The sequence below is a fragment of the Erigeron canadensis genome, chromosome 6 (genome assembly GCF_010389155.1).
Source record: "Erigeron canadensis isolate Cc75 chromosome 6, C_canadensis_v1, whole genome shotgun sequence".
NCBI classification, from domain to species: Eukaryota; Viridiplantae; Streptophyta; class Magnoliopsida; order Asterales; family Asteraceae; genus Erigeron; species Erigeron canadensis.
Genome location: NC_057766.1, coordinates 7,241,136 through 7,257,713, shown reverse-complemented (window position 1 = coordinate 7,257,713; position 16,578 = coordinate 7,241,136). Strand labels below are relative to the sequence as shown.

General features: G+C 31.7%; 2 protein-coding genes across 2 annotated transcripts; one reads left to right on the top strand and one right to left on the bottom strand.

Moving 5' to 3' along the window:
• Positions 1 to 341: 341 nt before the first annotated feature.
• LOC122603055 (glucomannan 4-beta-mannosyltransferase 9-like) lies at positions 342 to 10,276 on the top strand. Its single transcript, XM_043775669.1, has 9 exons — positions 342 to 810; positions 1,074 to 1,172; positions 2,700 to 2,952; positions 8,244 to 8,354; positions 8,649 to 8,785; positions 8,893 to 9,006; positions 9,122 to 9,321; positions 9,416 to 9,616; positions 9,717 to 10,276. Exons 1-9 carry the CDS (start codon positions 475 to 477, stop codon positions 9,877 to 9,879), a joined length of 1,614 nt encoding a protein of 537 aa, XP_043631604.1. The 5' UTR covers positions 342 to 474; the 3' UTR covers positions 9,880 to 10,276.
• A 1,473-nt stretch (positions 10,277 to 11,749) lies between these two features.
• On the bottom strand, positions 11,750 to 15,825 carry LOC122602735 (enolase 1). Its single transcript, XM_043775324.1, has 17 exons — positions 15,670 to 15,825; positions 15,223 to 15,286; positions 15,071 to 15,135; positions 14,931 to 14,978; positions 14,720 to 14,806; positions 14,546 to 14,626; positions 14,257 to 14,358; positions 14,090 to 14,170; positions 13,928 to 14,002; positions 13,776 to 13,838; positions 13,581 to 13,661; positions 13,220 to 13,414; positions 13,091 to 13,141; positions 12,918 to 13,006; positions 12,776 to 12,827; positions 12,631 to 12,687; positions 11,750 to 12,050 (listed from the first exon to the last, which is right to left on the bottom strand). Exons 1-17 carry the CDS (start codon positions 15,733 to 15,735, stop codon positions 11,970 to 11,972), a joined length of 1,338 nt encoding a protein of 445 aa, XP_043631259.1. The 5' UTR covers positions 15,736 to 15,825; the 3' UTR covers positions 11,750 to 11,969.
• Positions 15,826 to 16,578: the final 753 nt, after the last annotated feature.

The following is a 16,578-nucleotide window of genomic DNA, read 5'->3' as shown; positions in this document are numbered from 1 at the left end:
TCATACATTCCCAAATATACTTAACCAAATACACACCTTTACCACAACAGAGGTTTTATCATCATATCTACAAAGACAAACAAATAATCGTCTTGAGAATAGTTGGCTCATATACAATACACCATATATATCTGAGTTAATGTACCAAAAGAACCCCTCAAATATACTACGTACATGAACCAAATACAAACACCATCTGTGCGCATCTAAAATTTTATATTCACATATACCAACAATCATGAACATAAAAAACAAAATAATATAAAAATATTTCTACCTATAAAAACACATGCTTTCTCTGCAACTTTTGCTCACACCTCCATCTCCACCTCCTCTCTCTCTCTCATTGTGGTCATTATTGGTGACCATTCAACTTTTCACTTATCTATTTTCTCTGTTTTCAGACCTCTTTTTCCTTTTCTTCTTCTTTTGGTTGCATAATTCTTCAACAACAATAAAAAAAAACATAGCAAAATGGATGAAGTCTCGATATTCGAACTCGTTCTTGACTCGTTATCGAGTTCTCGTAACGACATTGTAGATAAAATCACAATGGTGTGGACCCTATTGAAAGCGCCAGTAGTGGTGCCATTGTTGACAATTGCAATGTACATATGTTTAGGAATGTCAATAATGTTGTTCATAGAAAGAGTGTATATGGGAATTGTGTGTGGTTTTATGAAATTGTTTAGAAAAGAGACAAAAAAACGTTACAAATTCGAACCATTTGAAGAAGGTGATGATGTTGAATTGGGTAATTCAGCTTACCCTCTAGTTCTTATTCAAGTTCCAATGTTTAATGAAAAAGAGGTTTGTTTTCTTTCATTCACCATTGTCTTGTTTAATTACTAATTATGTAGTCATTAGGCCAATTAACATTGGACTAAACTATTATTGTATATAAAAAATAGTACAGAATATGTACTAGCAATATAGAGTTTTATAGATATGGGTGGACCGTGATCACCCTTTGCTTCCAATTGGCTATGCCACTAGTCTTGCATATACAATTTTTTATTTTTTTATATTGTTTTGGTTTTTAGTGTTGTTTTTTTGTGTATTTATTGAAACAGGTTTATCAACTTTCAATTGGAGCTGCATGTGGGCTAACATGGCCATCTGATCGTATCGTGATACAAGTTCTTGATGATTCTACTGATCCAATTATCAAGGTTGGTAAAAAAATTTAATTTTACAGAAATATTTATTACGAAAACATGCAAATGTTCCGTTTTTTTTTATATATATAAATAACAACTTATTTCTAATATTATATATTATTATATTATGTGATCACTTGAATATTTGATAGTCACTTGACAATATATTCTGCTGTTTTTTTTTTCTTTTTTTTTTCTAATTCTCATGCATGTGTCTAAAAGTTAGGAGCAAGCAAGTTATAAAAGTAAAATAGTGATAGTTAACTAAGACTTAAAATAGTTGTTTAAAGTTAGTGTATCAATCAAAATTGAAATTTGTAAAAACACTTCATATATAATCTCGAATCTAGCTTTTATTGATGTATGTTTTAACTAACTTTTATTCTATTTTAGGAATCTTATTAATTGTAATGTAAAACCAGGAAAGGAGTATAATGATATTTGATTGGTTGATATATATAGTTGTAAAGTAGCACGTTGAATTTCAAGTATGACTTGTAACATGGTAGTGTTTTCTTTTAGTGCCTTCTGACATCATGACAGTAACAACTTGTATTGTTCTACTGCCTTAAAATAATTAAAATGTTTAGTGTACGTCTTAATCGCTTCGTATTTTAATGATCATGTGTTTTTTATTTTTTATTTTACATTGATTAACATGTGATTACTAGGATTTTGCTACAACGTTACACAAATCTTTATTATTTTATCAAAACTTCAAATCTAAGCGCATGATAATCAAAAAAATAAAATTTATCAATTATACTTCAATTTAAGGAACTCATATTTGTATTTTTTTTTTATCAATATAAAACAATATACAACTTATATAACACGCAATATAAGTATATAGTGTAATATATAATAGAGGTATATTATTAAAAGTTATAGTACGATTATTAATTTTTTTGATTTATTTGGAACAATTTTTCAATCACTAGTCATATATCATTAATTTTTATCAGCTTTACATTAAAAAAAATTCCCATGCACGGTTTTTAACCACTAATTATATACCATACAGTGGCGGAACTTGAACACTGATTATGGAGGAGCGGAACTTAATGAAACATAAAATTTAGCTTTGTGAAAGGGGCTAATATGTATTAAGAAAATTAGTATTGAAGAATATATAAGAAAATTAGTATAAAAAATAAGCTTTTATGGAGGGGCTGGAACCCTCTTTTGCCCCTTAAAAGTTCTATCCTTGATACCATATATACCTCTAATATATCACTAATAACCATTGGTTTGGAAGACACGATGTTGTGGGCTCGTGGGTTTATACCATCACGAGTCGACCCGACTAGTGGTATCCGTAGCTACTACTATAAGTTTTCACCTGATTGGACAAATTGCCATGCATGCATATATATGGTCACTCACCTTATAACTTAAAATGATCTATAATTACTTAATTGGTAGTTTTTGAATAAATAAATTAAACCATACAAAGTTTTGTTAATTAATTTTTGTAGTTAATAATCAAAATAAGATACTGATTTATTGAAATGTATATGATCTAATTTGAGGTTATAGGGTATGGTGGAGGTAGAGTGTCAAAAATGGGCTAGTAAAGGTACAAACATACATTACCAAGTTAGAGACAATCGAAAGGGCTACAAATCTGGTGCACTTAAAGAAGGTCTAAAGCATAGTTATGCAAGCGAGTGTGAGTATGTGGCTATTTTCGATGCTGATTTTCAACCCGAACCCGATTTTCTCTTGAAAACTATCCCTTTTCTTCATCATAACTCTGATCTTGGCCTTGTTCAAGCTCGTTGGAAATTTGGTAATTATTCAATTCCTTTGAAACTCTTTTCTTCATTTTTTTTCCCTTCACTTCATTCAAGACTGAATATAGTTGGTCAATGGTAGTTACTACGTTTAACTGCTTGAGGTAGACTAGCTAGTTAATAATTTAAAGTCTATAAGATAAGTTAAATATAATGATAGAGTTAATGTTAAGTCATCTAAAAAGTTTGAATCGAATGTTAACTTTACTAGTAAACTTGAAAATCTAAAGATAAATGTTAGACCTTAACCTTTAATTTTAATTTAAATGTTAAAATGTCTTCAATTTTATTAGTAAAGTTGAAAATTAACGACTTTAGAGTATCCTCATCTAAAACTTTTAAATGGTCATGCATATCGATAAAGTCATACCTTAATAGTATGTCAAAATCTATGCAAGTTCTTAGGTGAAGTATTGCAAATATCTAGTTACCTTAAGTTGCTCCTTTAATTGCTAGTTTTATAAAGTCATTCTTTAATAGTATCAAAAAATCTATGCAAGTTCTTAGGTGAAGTATTGCAAATATCTAGTTACTTAAGTTGCTCCTTTAATTGCTAGTTTGATTTAGATTAGCTGGTATTTTAAACTAATGGAGATCCCCTCAAGTTGGAAATAACTTGAGAGGTCAAGTTAAAACAATTTTGACCTTTGAATTAAAATCAAATGTTAAGATTAAAAGATAATCTTTTAATCTTGACTAGTCAAGTTGAATAACTTGAGAGAATCTCATCCCATTTTAAACATAAAACAGTAACTTGTTATTAGAATTGCCATGATAATACTACAATGATCCAAACATTTGTCATTAAAAAAACAAAAAAAAAAAACCATATATTTCTTACGCCGCATTTCATTACCATTAATTATCTTAAAAACCAACACACCTAGTACAGGGTTGGCCACATGCATGTCCTAAGGTGGGTTGCTGAAATTTAAGGTTTTGAATTCAATTTTTGATATGGTTTAACTAAGAGGATCTGCTCGTCGGAGGCTTTCTAACACGGTATGTTAAATCTCTTGACATTCGTAGGTAATCTACATTTTTCAAAACAAAAAATTTATTTTAAAACCATTAAAGACATCATGTCATCGTGTTTGACTCACTAATCTTATCCTCATTGCACCTTTTGCTCTTGACTATAGTGTGGACTTTTTTTATTTTAATGAAGAAAAGTGAAAAAATGTTTAGGAGGGGTATACATTAGTCATGTAATTATCAACTTTTTAAAAGAATTTGGAGTTAAATGAAAATTGAAAAGTCATTACCCATTACTTTAACGTACAACTGTCATGAACTATGATTGTTTGAAAACGTTGGTATTCAATCCCCACATGTAAAAAGTAATGCTAGATCTACCATTACAAAAACGTATCTTGCCCACTTAATAAATTGAAAAGGATAAAAAAATAAGAATCTTTTTATACTTCTACAGAGTCCTGGTTTGTTTCACGTGTGTTCCTAAAAATTAATTAGCTTTTTTTTTTCCTTTTCTAATAAGGTTATGGTTTTGGAACTTTATAAAACTTATAGTCTAGTTTTTACTTTTTAGTCAAAATTTTAATAAAATAAATGGGATATCATGCATACTATTGAGGAAATGATATTCTTACAACATATTATTGTCATCTATAACAATACATGCATCGTATAGTTGTAATGTGTATAAAAATTTATACATACATTATGGATGACAAAATTCTGTTGTAGAAAATATCACTTCCAGTAACTCTATCTATTGCCTTTGTCTTTTTCACACATGATTCAGTATGTATATTTAATAAGTTTTAGACGGTAAAATAAAATAAATGGGATATCATGCCTTTGTCTTATTCACACGGATGATTCAGTATTAGGTCATTTCGTATTAAATAAAAGTTTTAGGGCTCGTTTCTTTTTTTAATCATTAAGTGCTGAGTGTATTAAGTGGCTGAATGTATAAAGAATGTCTATATGTATTAAGTAAAATTAAGGTAATTGACGGTTATTTTTGTTTATTAAGTCAGAAAAGAAACATAAAATTTGACTGAATTATGAAGTTCATTAAGTAAAAAAGAAACAAGGCCTTAGTTGCAAATGAGTCACAGTTAGAGCGGTGACGTATCCAAGTTTATACCCACAAGACAAATTATTGGATTAACGTTTTTTGGGTTTTTCTAGAATAGAATTACATGACGAGCTTTGACTAATTGGTACCATCTACGTTTTGCATTGCGGGCGTATGAGGTCGCCTTTTCTTATTAGGTTACATTAGGTCGATGAAAGAATAAGAAAACGAAAACAAAAGACTAGTTTAATTATAAAAAGTTAAGTTTTTTAGTTTGAACAAAAATCTCATAATCTATACTTCTTTATAAAACAAACTCAACCCCTCCCTTAAATTTAAGAACCTGGTATCTCTAATTTACCATCCATTTTAATACATCTTTATTTTTATTTTATAGACTGTGACTAAAATACCTTTAAAAAAATCCAACCTCTATCTTTCCCTCACATAGAAATAAACAGAAAAAAACCCTAATTCACAATTCGTCCCTTCCTCCCTCTTTCACATCCCACCGCAAAAACTTATCACATCACCGACCGCAATGAAATCATTTTTACGTTAATAACTACACCATCACCGCCTCACCGCCGTTGCATTGCGCGGGCACCAATCTAATCTAAAAAAACATAAACTAAGTTTTTCGCTTAGAGTTTCAAACTTCTTGTCCATTTATACCTTTTATTACTAGTTTCCTCTATTATATGAAATTACATAAATATCTTCATTCCTTTATAAAATATTTTGGGTTTTATTTATGATATGTCTTAAAATGTTAAGCATATTTTTTTTCCCTAAAAAGCCCCTTTCAGCATATTTATGGTTCCCAAAATGCTATTCCATATACTAAAACACTAAATTACCATATGTATCTTTATAACAAATTGTCACTCTTAAAACAAAATTTCGCCGCAATGTGCGAATATTATGTTCTTTTAAAATAAAAAAGAAACCAGTTATTAGCTTTCAACTTACCTATCAGCCATTAACCACTATTTATCAACCTTAACTATCAAATTATTGCCAAACATTTTTGGACTTGCTAAGTCCTCTAGAGCATGTTGGTATTCAATTATCGCAAAGTAGTCCCCACAAATAAAAAGTAATATTGTTAAATCTACCTCCACACAAATCAAGTATACCACTTATATCTTGATGAATAGAAAAAAAAAAAAAAAATAATAATCTTTTTATATATATATATATATATATGAAGTCTAGGCTTGTTTCATGTAATGTTCTTAAAAAAACTAATGACCTTTTTAGCTAACTAAAAGTTTGGGCTTTCTCTATGATTTTTTACACAATATCTCTTTTACATAGCTAGGTGTATGCTTGATTGCCTGGTAAAGTTCTTAAAGTTTGGACATACTTTGCGTTCAAGTCAACTGTCCCCCTATTTATTTGTTTTGATCTTTGACACATTCTTGTAAACATCAATGCTCTATTATTTTTTTGGGTTTTGTTAAACGAAGCCTTAAAAGTTTTTGTTAACGTGCTTTAATTAGTTGTACACTTACCATAAAATTTAAGGATGAACTTTTAATATAGAAATATACAATCGTTTTATACACATTAAGTGAAACCCTAAGGGTTTTGTTTAGCATTATCCTATTATTTTCTTACTTTTAATATATCTTCTACTTTATATATCTTCATAATTTTATAGTTTTCATTCTAAAAAGAATATCCGGATAATTTCGTCATAAAACTTAGGTGAAAAATGAATGAAAGAAATTTGGACGTTATAAATGAAAGCTTTATCATAATGAAAAAATGGAAATTGCTCCCCATGTTACAGGACTTTGTCTTGACTCTTGCTGGTGTGAATATACTCAAGATTGACAAGATTGGTATTCTAACAATTGTTTGTTAAATAACATGTGCTGATAGCGTTTTGCACCTCATCACCTAATTAATAACAACCATATAATATACGTTTAGTGTCTCTATTTAAATTTTTTATTTTCTTATGTCTATTTTAACTTTTGTGTTATATAAATTTATATAGTTTTCCTTAATTCATTTTATTAACTATTGTTAATTAAATATAATAAAAATAGAATATTGTAACGGTTATCCGAAGTAACGTGTTCTAGATATTTTTTTTCTCTAAATAATCGATAACGCCTTATGATTTAAACGTAAGTATTTTTGTTTGTGTTATATAAATTTGTAACAAATCATATAAATGAATTGAGTTTTGAATGTATTTTCCATCAATTATCACTTTTAATGATGGAATAAATGGAAAGGACGAAAAGTGAAAGAAAACCTAACAAATCTTGGCAAGTTAACGGAGGAAAGGTAACAAAGTTAACACAGCGACCAAAAATGGAAAAAAATGACAAGTTTAATGTATAATTTACAATTTTTAAGTTTAGTAACTAAAAATAAGAAACATATCTAGTTTAGGAACAAAAATGTAATTTACCCTATATACTCTAGCTGTCATCAACAAAACTTAGGAATCATAATTTTCAAGTTGATGAGTCAAAATGAAATTTTGGTGAACATATTAAATATGTACATGGGCACCACCATGAAATTCCGGCGGGGGGCAGAAAATATTTTCATACCGTCCTATCTTTTAATTAATAACCTTAATTAATATAGCTGGTTTTATGGAAGTCATATAAATCAACAACCTTATTGGCCCAGTACTGTGTTTCTATATTTCCCCTATGAAAGATCGTTTGTTATTTATTAACTATCCATTATTGATATCGAAAAACGTGAGACACACCCAACTTTATTTTGACGTCAATCAATATCAACAGTGACTGAACAAATATATAGATGCTTTCGTGTCACTACTTCCTTATATAAGACACAAAAAAATATATGTAGACATGTAGTACTCATAAGTTATTAATAATTCTTCTTTTAGATATAAAAACTTTCAAATGTATGATTCATGATTCTATACTAATGATTATATCTTTTATTTAATGGTTTAACTACTAAATATTTGTTTAATTATTTTTACTACTCTTTTTGAAATCAATATTTTCATTATTTAAAGATAAATTGAAATTTTATCAAACAAAAGTCTGAAATTGTATTTATTTCTTTTGTATTGTGCATGTATACTAACAAAAAATGTCATCAGTTTTCAAGTAGTGACATATAATGCAACCACTTGTATATGAATGTTACATCAACAAAGATTTTAAGAATCGAATATGTACCTAATTAATAGTATATTATATTTAATTATTTAAGATAGTATTCTATATGTTGCAGTGAACGCTGATGAATGCTTAATGACAAGAATGCAAGAGATGTCACTTGACTACCATTTCAAAGTGGAGCAAGAAGCTGGTTCTTCTACATATGCCTTTTTTGGCTTCAATGGTAATCAAGCTTCTACTAGCTTGCCAATTGACTCTATATTTTTGGTTTTTAAAATACGTGAAAGGTTAGGTAAAACATGCAGTACGTACCTATTTTAGGTAAAACAGGGGGAATTATGTAAAATTCAGATAGAGGTTATGTAAAATTCAGGGGAGGCTATGTATGTTTATCAAATTCAAAGGTTTAATTTGTAACTTTTTTTAAAGTAGCAGTACCTAAGCTTAAATAAAATCTGCAGTACGGATCATTTTCCTTTTAAAATAAGTCTTTTATGTTTTTCTAATTTTCATATAGGGACTGCCGGGGTTTGGAGAATGGCAGCGATAGATCAGGCCGGTGGATGGAAAGACCGCACAACCGTTGAAGATATGGACTTGGCAGTCCGGGCTAGTCTTAAAGGATGGAAATTCTTGTACATTGGTTCACTTAAGGTACCTTATCATCAAGAACAAAAAAAAAAAAAAAAATCTTTGAATATATATGAATTCCAACATAACATGTGCATTGTCATTATAATGTACAATTATTCCATATACAGGTCAAAAATGAATTACCAAGTAACTTTAAAGCCTATCGGTACCAACAACATCGTTGGTCTTGTGGTCCAGCAAACCTTTTTAGGAAAATGGTTTTAGAGATCATAAGAAATAAGGTATGAATATTGTATGATCATAATAATTAGTAATGTTTATCTCATTTTAAAGTTTTATAAGATCAATGGATAGTGTTGTGATGTATGTTCAATTTTACTTGTATTTTTTACTTAGAGAGTGACATTGTGGAAGAAGCTATATGTGATCTACAGTTTCTTCTTTGTGAGGAAGATCGTAGCGCATATTGTTACATTCATTTTGTATTGCGCCGTACTTCCTCTAGCTATATTGGTACCAGAAGTTCCGGTTCCTAAGTGGGGTGTAGTTTATATCCCGGTTATCATCACTCTTCTAAATGCAGTCGGTACTCCAAGGTTCTTAGAGATTCGAGTACTTGTCATTTTACTGAATAACAGTACAATTTGTGTTAATTAGGCTTATGTTTTTATTTTCATTATCATTTTGAAGGTCTTTCCATTTGGTTATAATTTGGATTCTGTTTGAGAATGTCATGGCTCTCCATCGGACTAAGGGTACTTTTGTTGGACTTTTCGAGACTAAAAGAGTAAACGAATGGGTCGTCACAGAGAAGTCTGGCGGAGATGCTTCCAAAGTCAAAGGATCAACACCAAAACCAGTCAGTAGACCGCGCTTCAAAATTGGGGAAAGGTACTCTAGCCTAATAGTTCTAGAGTTCTGTTGATGACAGCCCTATAGATTGCCTCAAAGACATATATGTTAAACATTTATCGTGTTTTTATCTTGATAGGATTCTTATGCTCGAGCTAGGCATCGGCGTTTTCCTTCTTATATGTGGCTCCCTTGATTTAGCGTTTGGAAAGTACCGCTACTACATTTACCTGTATCTACAAGCCATAGCCTTCTTAGTAATGGGACTCGGTTATGTTGGCACGCATGTTCCTAGCTCGTAGACAACGTTCATGATCATCGCTTTGCCATTTCGCATTTTTGATCGTCACTAGTGCACATTTCGTCATTAGCTAGACCATGCAACATTTTTTGTATATAAGAAAGAACAAAAACCAAATTCATTTCAGGTATTCTTATTCTTAGTATAGTCGAAACTCATAAGGTTAAATACCACGGTCGATCTTCTCGAATCATAAAGGTTCTTTTGTGTATCAAAAAGAAAATTCATAATGTGTTTGATACGTACGCTCTTGCGAGAAAAGAGTACAACGAACACAAAGAAAGAAGAAAAAGTTAGACTAAATTGTTGTAATTTAAATTCAGGTTGTAATGCATTATATGTAATTCTTCATTAAATGTAATTCTTCATTAAATAAATAAATAAATAAATAGTGAAAATAATCTCGTCAAATGCTGGTTTCCTATCATTCAATTTTGTTTTGTTATTTACTTCTTGTAAAACGCCATAAAAAAAGTGTCGTACTCATATATGAATAAGGGTTGATAGTACGTGTCTTGTTACCTTTTTTCTTTTTTTTTTTTCTTGATCGAACTTCAGATCATGAAGTGAGAAATTAGTTAATTATTTATTATTTTTTTTAACAACAAATTTACTTAGCCTAAAGTCGTTCAAATAATCCCACATTGACGTTAAATATATAAGTCCCACTTAGCCAAATTGCATTTTCCTACTTTAATACGGGTTGTATTCCCTAATACGGTTTAAATCTAATTTGATTCTTTCCATTAATTTGTCTTTGATACTTCCCTTATACCCCGCTTAAAGATCGGGTACAGTTGTTGTACTTCCTCTTACGGTTTCTATCGAGTTGCATATCGCATAGACGCATACTATACATGTCATATAGAATTATACAGCTCGTATTGGATTCAACTGCCCAATTTCAGGCCCAATATCTCACACTGCCCAATTTCAGGCCCAATATCTAACACCTTTATGCCGATGATACAAAATTTGTTAGGTCATGGACTCATGGTCCAATGGTCGATACAACCTACCTTTCCAACATCAGTAGAATTATGAGATTTTTTTATCTTGCCTCAAAATAAACCTTCACAAATCCTGTTCTACAGCATTGGTTTAACCCAATTACAAACTGAAGCCTCCACAAGGATTCTCAAATGCAACAATGGCCAGCTTCCAATCACCTACCTTGGTGTTACCGTAGGTGCCAATATGAACTGAATAAGCAACTGGTATTCCATCATTCAAACTATTGTACAATCTGCCCGATCAACAAACCTTCAAACATTAAGGAAGGAATTCCATAGAGGCGGAGTACATCAACCTAATCATTTTGCCTTCATTTGGATCCATATGGAAGACCCAGAATGATCGCATTTTTCAAACAAGACCCCTTCAACTCGAAACGCCACAAAGGAAATCAAATCTGCAAGCTTGTCAAAATGGCCTAGTTTCCACTTTTAAAAATTATTCTGTTCTTTGTATGTATGTACCATCAATGCCTATACTCATGTAGCACCTTACTATTATTATATCAACAAAATTGATGGTTAAAATAAAAAAAATGCATGACATTCTTTTACAAATCAGAGAATGCCACTCATTTGCTGTGTAAATACTTGCCAAATAAGGGCTGTATGACGATATACGAGTCATATAAGAAGTTTAATACGCACCATACTGTACTATGTACTACACCAGCTATATCGAGTGTGTTTAAATAGCAAAGTCGGGGTGTACAGATCGACGATCCGTATGTAAAATCAAACTGGCCATTGTCATGACTCATGTATACCAAAGTTGGGGTGTATGGTTAGACAGATCCAGGATAATTCAAAATATATACCATGGGTAAGTTGTGAAATGGTAAACTAATCAAGGCAAAATTAAAATTAATAATTGTAATTCTCATTACCAATAGAACAAAAAAAACTAGTTCATTACTAGATGTCAAACTCAAATGTAAACTTAAAAAGTCAAAACCTCGTTGGCCATGAACCCTCAACACAAACTTTGAGTAGCCATTATTCATAAAAAGAAACTTATCGACCACCGCGTTCCCCGCATGGATATAACCATCATCAACTCCATATCTAGCTTTGCAATCTAGTAGGGTTCCACTGGCTTGCGGAAGTTTGCTCCAGCATACACTGCTTCTGAACCTAGCTCTTCTTCAATTCGCAAAAGCTAATTCCAAAAAAAGAAATAAAATACATTCAATTTAATTAACATCTTAGAGGTGCTTGTAACAGCAATTAATTGAACAAAAACTTTTCACGGCAAGATCTCTAGACTTTACATCTACACATGACACGGGTTAACATCTATTATATTCTATGGGTCGCATGTGATGTTGAGAAGACGATATATCAATCGGATTTACATCACAGAGCTGAACATTATAACATAGAGAAACCAAACAAAAACATAGCAGAATAGTCGTGCACTATGATGGTAAATCGTAATTAGTAACAAAATATATTTATATGTTTTTTGGTCATGATTTTGTTTTAATGTGTACCACAAGAATTCTACTAAGACAAAGTCAAAATGGGTAATATAGAATATAAATTAGCTTAATCATTAGATAGTGGAAGAAATTACAAGTAAATTCATGTGTAATTATAAAAGCATAAAAACCTACCAACTCATTTTCTTATGGTATATTATATTAAATTCTCGCAATGAAATTCGACCAGGTCTATTTTTCAATGTTTTCGGAAACAGAACAAATAATTTTAAGAAGAAAATGGGAGGAGAAAATAACCTGGTTGTACTTTGCAAGGCGCTCAGATCTGCATGGAGCTCCAGTTTTAATTTGACCCTGGTAAGTTCCGTCATAAAGTCAGAATCATTAAGACAATATAAAGTGAAAAAGAATCTTTGAATTTTCAGTTAAAGTTGCTTATTACCGTTGCCAAACCAACAGAGAGATCAGCAATGAATGTGTCCTCGGTCTCACCACTGCAAGTACAAAACCATAAATAATGTTGAATTCAACATGGAGAAAAGAAAGTACTCGAAGATCAAGAAAATTCAGAACTATGTTCATACCTGCGGTGACTGGCCATCACACCCCATCCAGCATGTTTGGACATTTTGACAGCTTCAATACTCTCGGTAACAGACCCAATTTGGTTGACCTAAAAATGGTGACCAGAAAAGAAGTGTAAAGAACAGAGCATCATCCAAGCCTCGGTTCCTCTAGATTATAAATATTTAAATACCTTAAGAAGAAGAGCATTGCATGTCTTCTCGTCAATTGCTTTCTTAACTCTCTGTAAATACAGGTCAGGAACTGATTAGAGACGCTGTCAGTGATTATATGCTAAATTAATAAATGGGTAGAATCTAACCGTTGGGTTGGTGACCAGAAGATCATCTCCCACAATTTGTACTTGTTCACCACATTCAGCGGTCATCTTCGCATAGTGCTCCCAGTCGTCTTGGTCAAAGGGATCCTCAATAGACACAATAGGGTACTCGCTCACAAATGACTTGTAAAGATCTTTGAGTTGCTCTCCTGAAATCTTCTCTTTGCCATTGTTGTTCTGTATATATTGATTGAAAATATATTTTTTATATACGAAATTGATTTCTTAAGTATGCAAATATATCAAACAGCCACTCTACTGGTTATTGACTTATTTCCCACGTTCAATCTTCTAGGCATCTTCTTAAGTCAATATAACAGATTAACAGAGTGAGCAATTTTACCTCTTCCTTGAAGTTCAGATCATAGGTCTTGTCCTTCTCCCCATAGAATTCAGATGCAGCAACATCCATTCCAATGACAACCTATAGGGATGTAACACATAGATAACATTTCTATACTAGAAAATAAAACTTACTTTAAATAGTAAAAAGGAAAATAAACGAAAAAGCCATTTATAAGAGCGACTTAACAATTACCTTATCGGTGTATCCAGCTTTAGCAATTGCTGTCTTGAGCAATTCAAGACCCTCCTTGTTTTCCTGAAATTCCAAGAAACAAACTTAAGTTAGAAACAGATACAAACTAGAAAAGAGGAGACCTAAAAAACACATGATAAATAGTGCTTCACCTGGATGTTAGGAGCAAAGCCACCTTCATCACCAACATTAGTTGCATCCTGACCATACTTCTTCTTGATCACAGACTGGGATCAGAGTATTATATAATTAGTACACAAAAAAAATAATGAATATTGAAAATCTTTAACAGATGCAGAATAATCGATACTCACCTTCAAGTTGTGGTATACTTCAACGCCCATCTTCATGGCTTCCTTAAAGCTTGAGGCACCGATTGGGAGAATCATAAACTCCTGAAAAAGTAAAGCTTGTGAGAATCTCTTGATTAAGAGATTACAGATGTACACAAATGTAGAGCATAATCAAGACATGTATAAACCTGCATGGCAAGCTTGTTTCCAGCATGTGATCCACCATTTATGACGTTGAATGCAGGTACTGGCAAAACCAAGTTCTTGTTGCCGGCCAAGTTGGCAATATGCTGCACTCAGCAAGTTTACAGTAAACATAAGACTAACATACCACTTCAATCAGATAAAATTTGAATATAAACACATCCAGCACAGATACAAAATTCGTCATATAAAAAGTAAACCCTAGCATCATTCAAGTGAAGGAAATCAATCGCAAGAGCATATGGTAATACATTCCTACAGATTTAAAGTTACCTTGTAAAGTGGGATCTTGAGGACACTAGCCCCGGCCTTGCAAAGTGCAAGAGAAACAGCCAAGATGGCATTTGCTCCAAGCTAAACAACATAAATATACACATATAAGAGTTAGTCGCACCAAAAACTACAGAAACAATCAAATGTACACATAGTAAAAATTTATCATATTACCTTTTGCTTGCACCAGCCCCATTCGTTCTGAGTTCCATCGAGTTGTTGAACCATGAAGTTATCGATACCGGCCTGATCGGTTGGGTCCTGTAACATATAAAAGATATATACGTTCAAATCATTCTGCAAAACGGACATACTAATCTCTAAACTTAATACACTAATACAAATATAAAAAGCAAAGGAATAAAGATAAGTTCGACAAACAAACCTTTCCAACAAGGGCAGGGCCGATAATTGTGTTAACGTTTGCGACAGCCTAAAATCAAATGTAATTCTACATCAGCATCTTAGATCTCTCATTAACAAACAAACAAACAAATACAGTAGTATCCGCAAAATAGGTCTAACCTTGGAGACACCTTTTCCGAGGTAGTCTGATCCTCCATCTCTTAGTTCAAGAGCCTCGTAGATACCTACATAAAAAATATATATATATAAAAAATCGTATCGTCAAAATACAACTATCACTCCAACTACATTTCAATAGAATCGGATCTTACCGGTGGATGCACCGCTAGGTACAGCAGCACGAGCTAATGTCCCATCGGAAAGAGTAATATCTACCTGTAATCACATCACACCAAGTTTCATCACTAACTATATCCATCACACTAAGTTTCTCTAGTACTTGGTTTCTATCACCGATTATCGGACCGAGATTTTCTCGCTTATTATTAACTATCTATACAAATTTATATACATTCTCAATCTAATCTAAAGCATAGATTTACTATAAATTGTTTTAACTTGCTCATCATAATAACAGTCATATTTATTTAGCAATCTAACACAAAATCATAATAATGACAATAATACTTATATGTATGTGTGTATAATATACGGAGTATTATATATATAATATATATAACAACGATCTAACGGAACAACAGATTAAGCAAAAAAATAGCTGAAAAACGATTAAAAAAGCACGGAAAAGAGTGACAAACCTCAACGGTAGGGTTGCCTCTGCTATCGAAGATCTGACGAGCCCAAACTTTAAGGATTGTAGCCATAATTAAGATCTAAAAATTAGAGAGAAAATTATTGAATATTATTATTAGGTGGAGAATGAGATTTGATTTGTGAGAAAGAAATATAGAAGTGAACGCCCACCAGGACCTTGTATTTGTAATGGTGGTTGGGTCGATAGCAGCCGTCAGATCAGCGTGATTTCAAAGCCACGGCCCACGAGGCTCTTTTTTATGTTTAATCCTTCTAGATTAATGGGGTTTACAAACTTAATCTGTATGCTAACGCTTTTATTTGCAATTTTGGTCCTTGATGTGTAGTTTAATTAACTTTTTGTTCAACTTAAAAGGTGTGTTTGGTCCCGTGTGACACTTTTTGTTTTTCTTTTTCTCCACGTAAATTTGACTCAAATATATGCCATGGTATATACTGTTTCCTTTTTATTTTTTTGTTTTATACTTCCAATGAAAACAGTGACAATCACAAATTTTTCTTCCTCTTTCTTCCTTTTTTTTTTTATGATTTTTTATTTTTTTAATTTTTCATTTTCTGAAACCTTTTTTTCTTTTTTTTTTTTCTTTTAAGAAAAACCCATTCCAAAATTTATTATTATTATTTTTTTATAAAATCATATGGGTTATATGCTAAGAAAACGTATGGATACCGTATAGGTGTTGGCCTTATCCATTCTAAAGGGGTTGTCACCGGACGCATATGAGAATGGTATGGATTTGATGGGCGGCAATCCAAGAGATAGTGACGGTTGTTAGGATACGGGCGTAGCCCTTAATTCTAAGGCCAAAGCCCTTAGAGATAATTTTTCAATAGTTCTCACCATATATGTTGATTCTCACTTGATTCCTTCACTAGAAACTATTTATGTATCT

Coding starts and splice junctions, on each gene's coding strand:
- LOC122603055 (XM_043775669.1), top strand. CDS start 475: ATGGATGAAGTCTCGATATTCGAACTCGTTCTTGACTCGTTATCGAGT. Junction 1,173..2,699: donor CTACTGATCCAATTATCAAG/GTTGGTAAAAAA, acceptor TTGAGGTTATAG/GGTATGGTGGAGGTAGAGTG. Junction 8,786..8,892: donor TGTACATTGGTTCACTTAAG/GTACCTTATCAT, acceptor TTCCATATACAG/GTCAAAAATGAATTACCAAG.
- LOC122602735 (XM_043775324.1), bottom strand. CDS start 15,735: ATGGCTACAATCCTTAAAGTTTGGGCTCGTCAGATCTTCGATAGCAGA. Junction 13,142..13,219: donor TTCTGGTCACCAACCCAACG/GTTAGATTCTAC, acceptor CTGTATTTACAG/AGAGTTAAGAAAGCAATTGA. Junction 13,007..13,090: donor GCAATGCTCTTCTTCTTAAG/GTATTTAAATAT, acceptor CACCATTTTTAG/GTCAACCAAATTGGGTCTGT.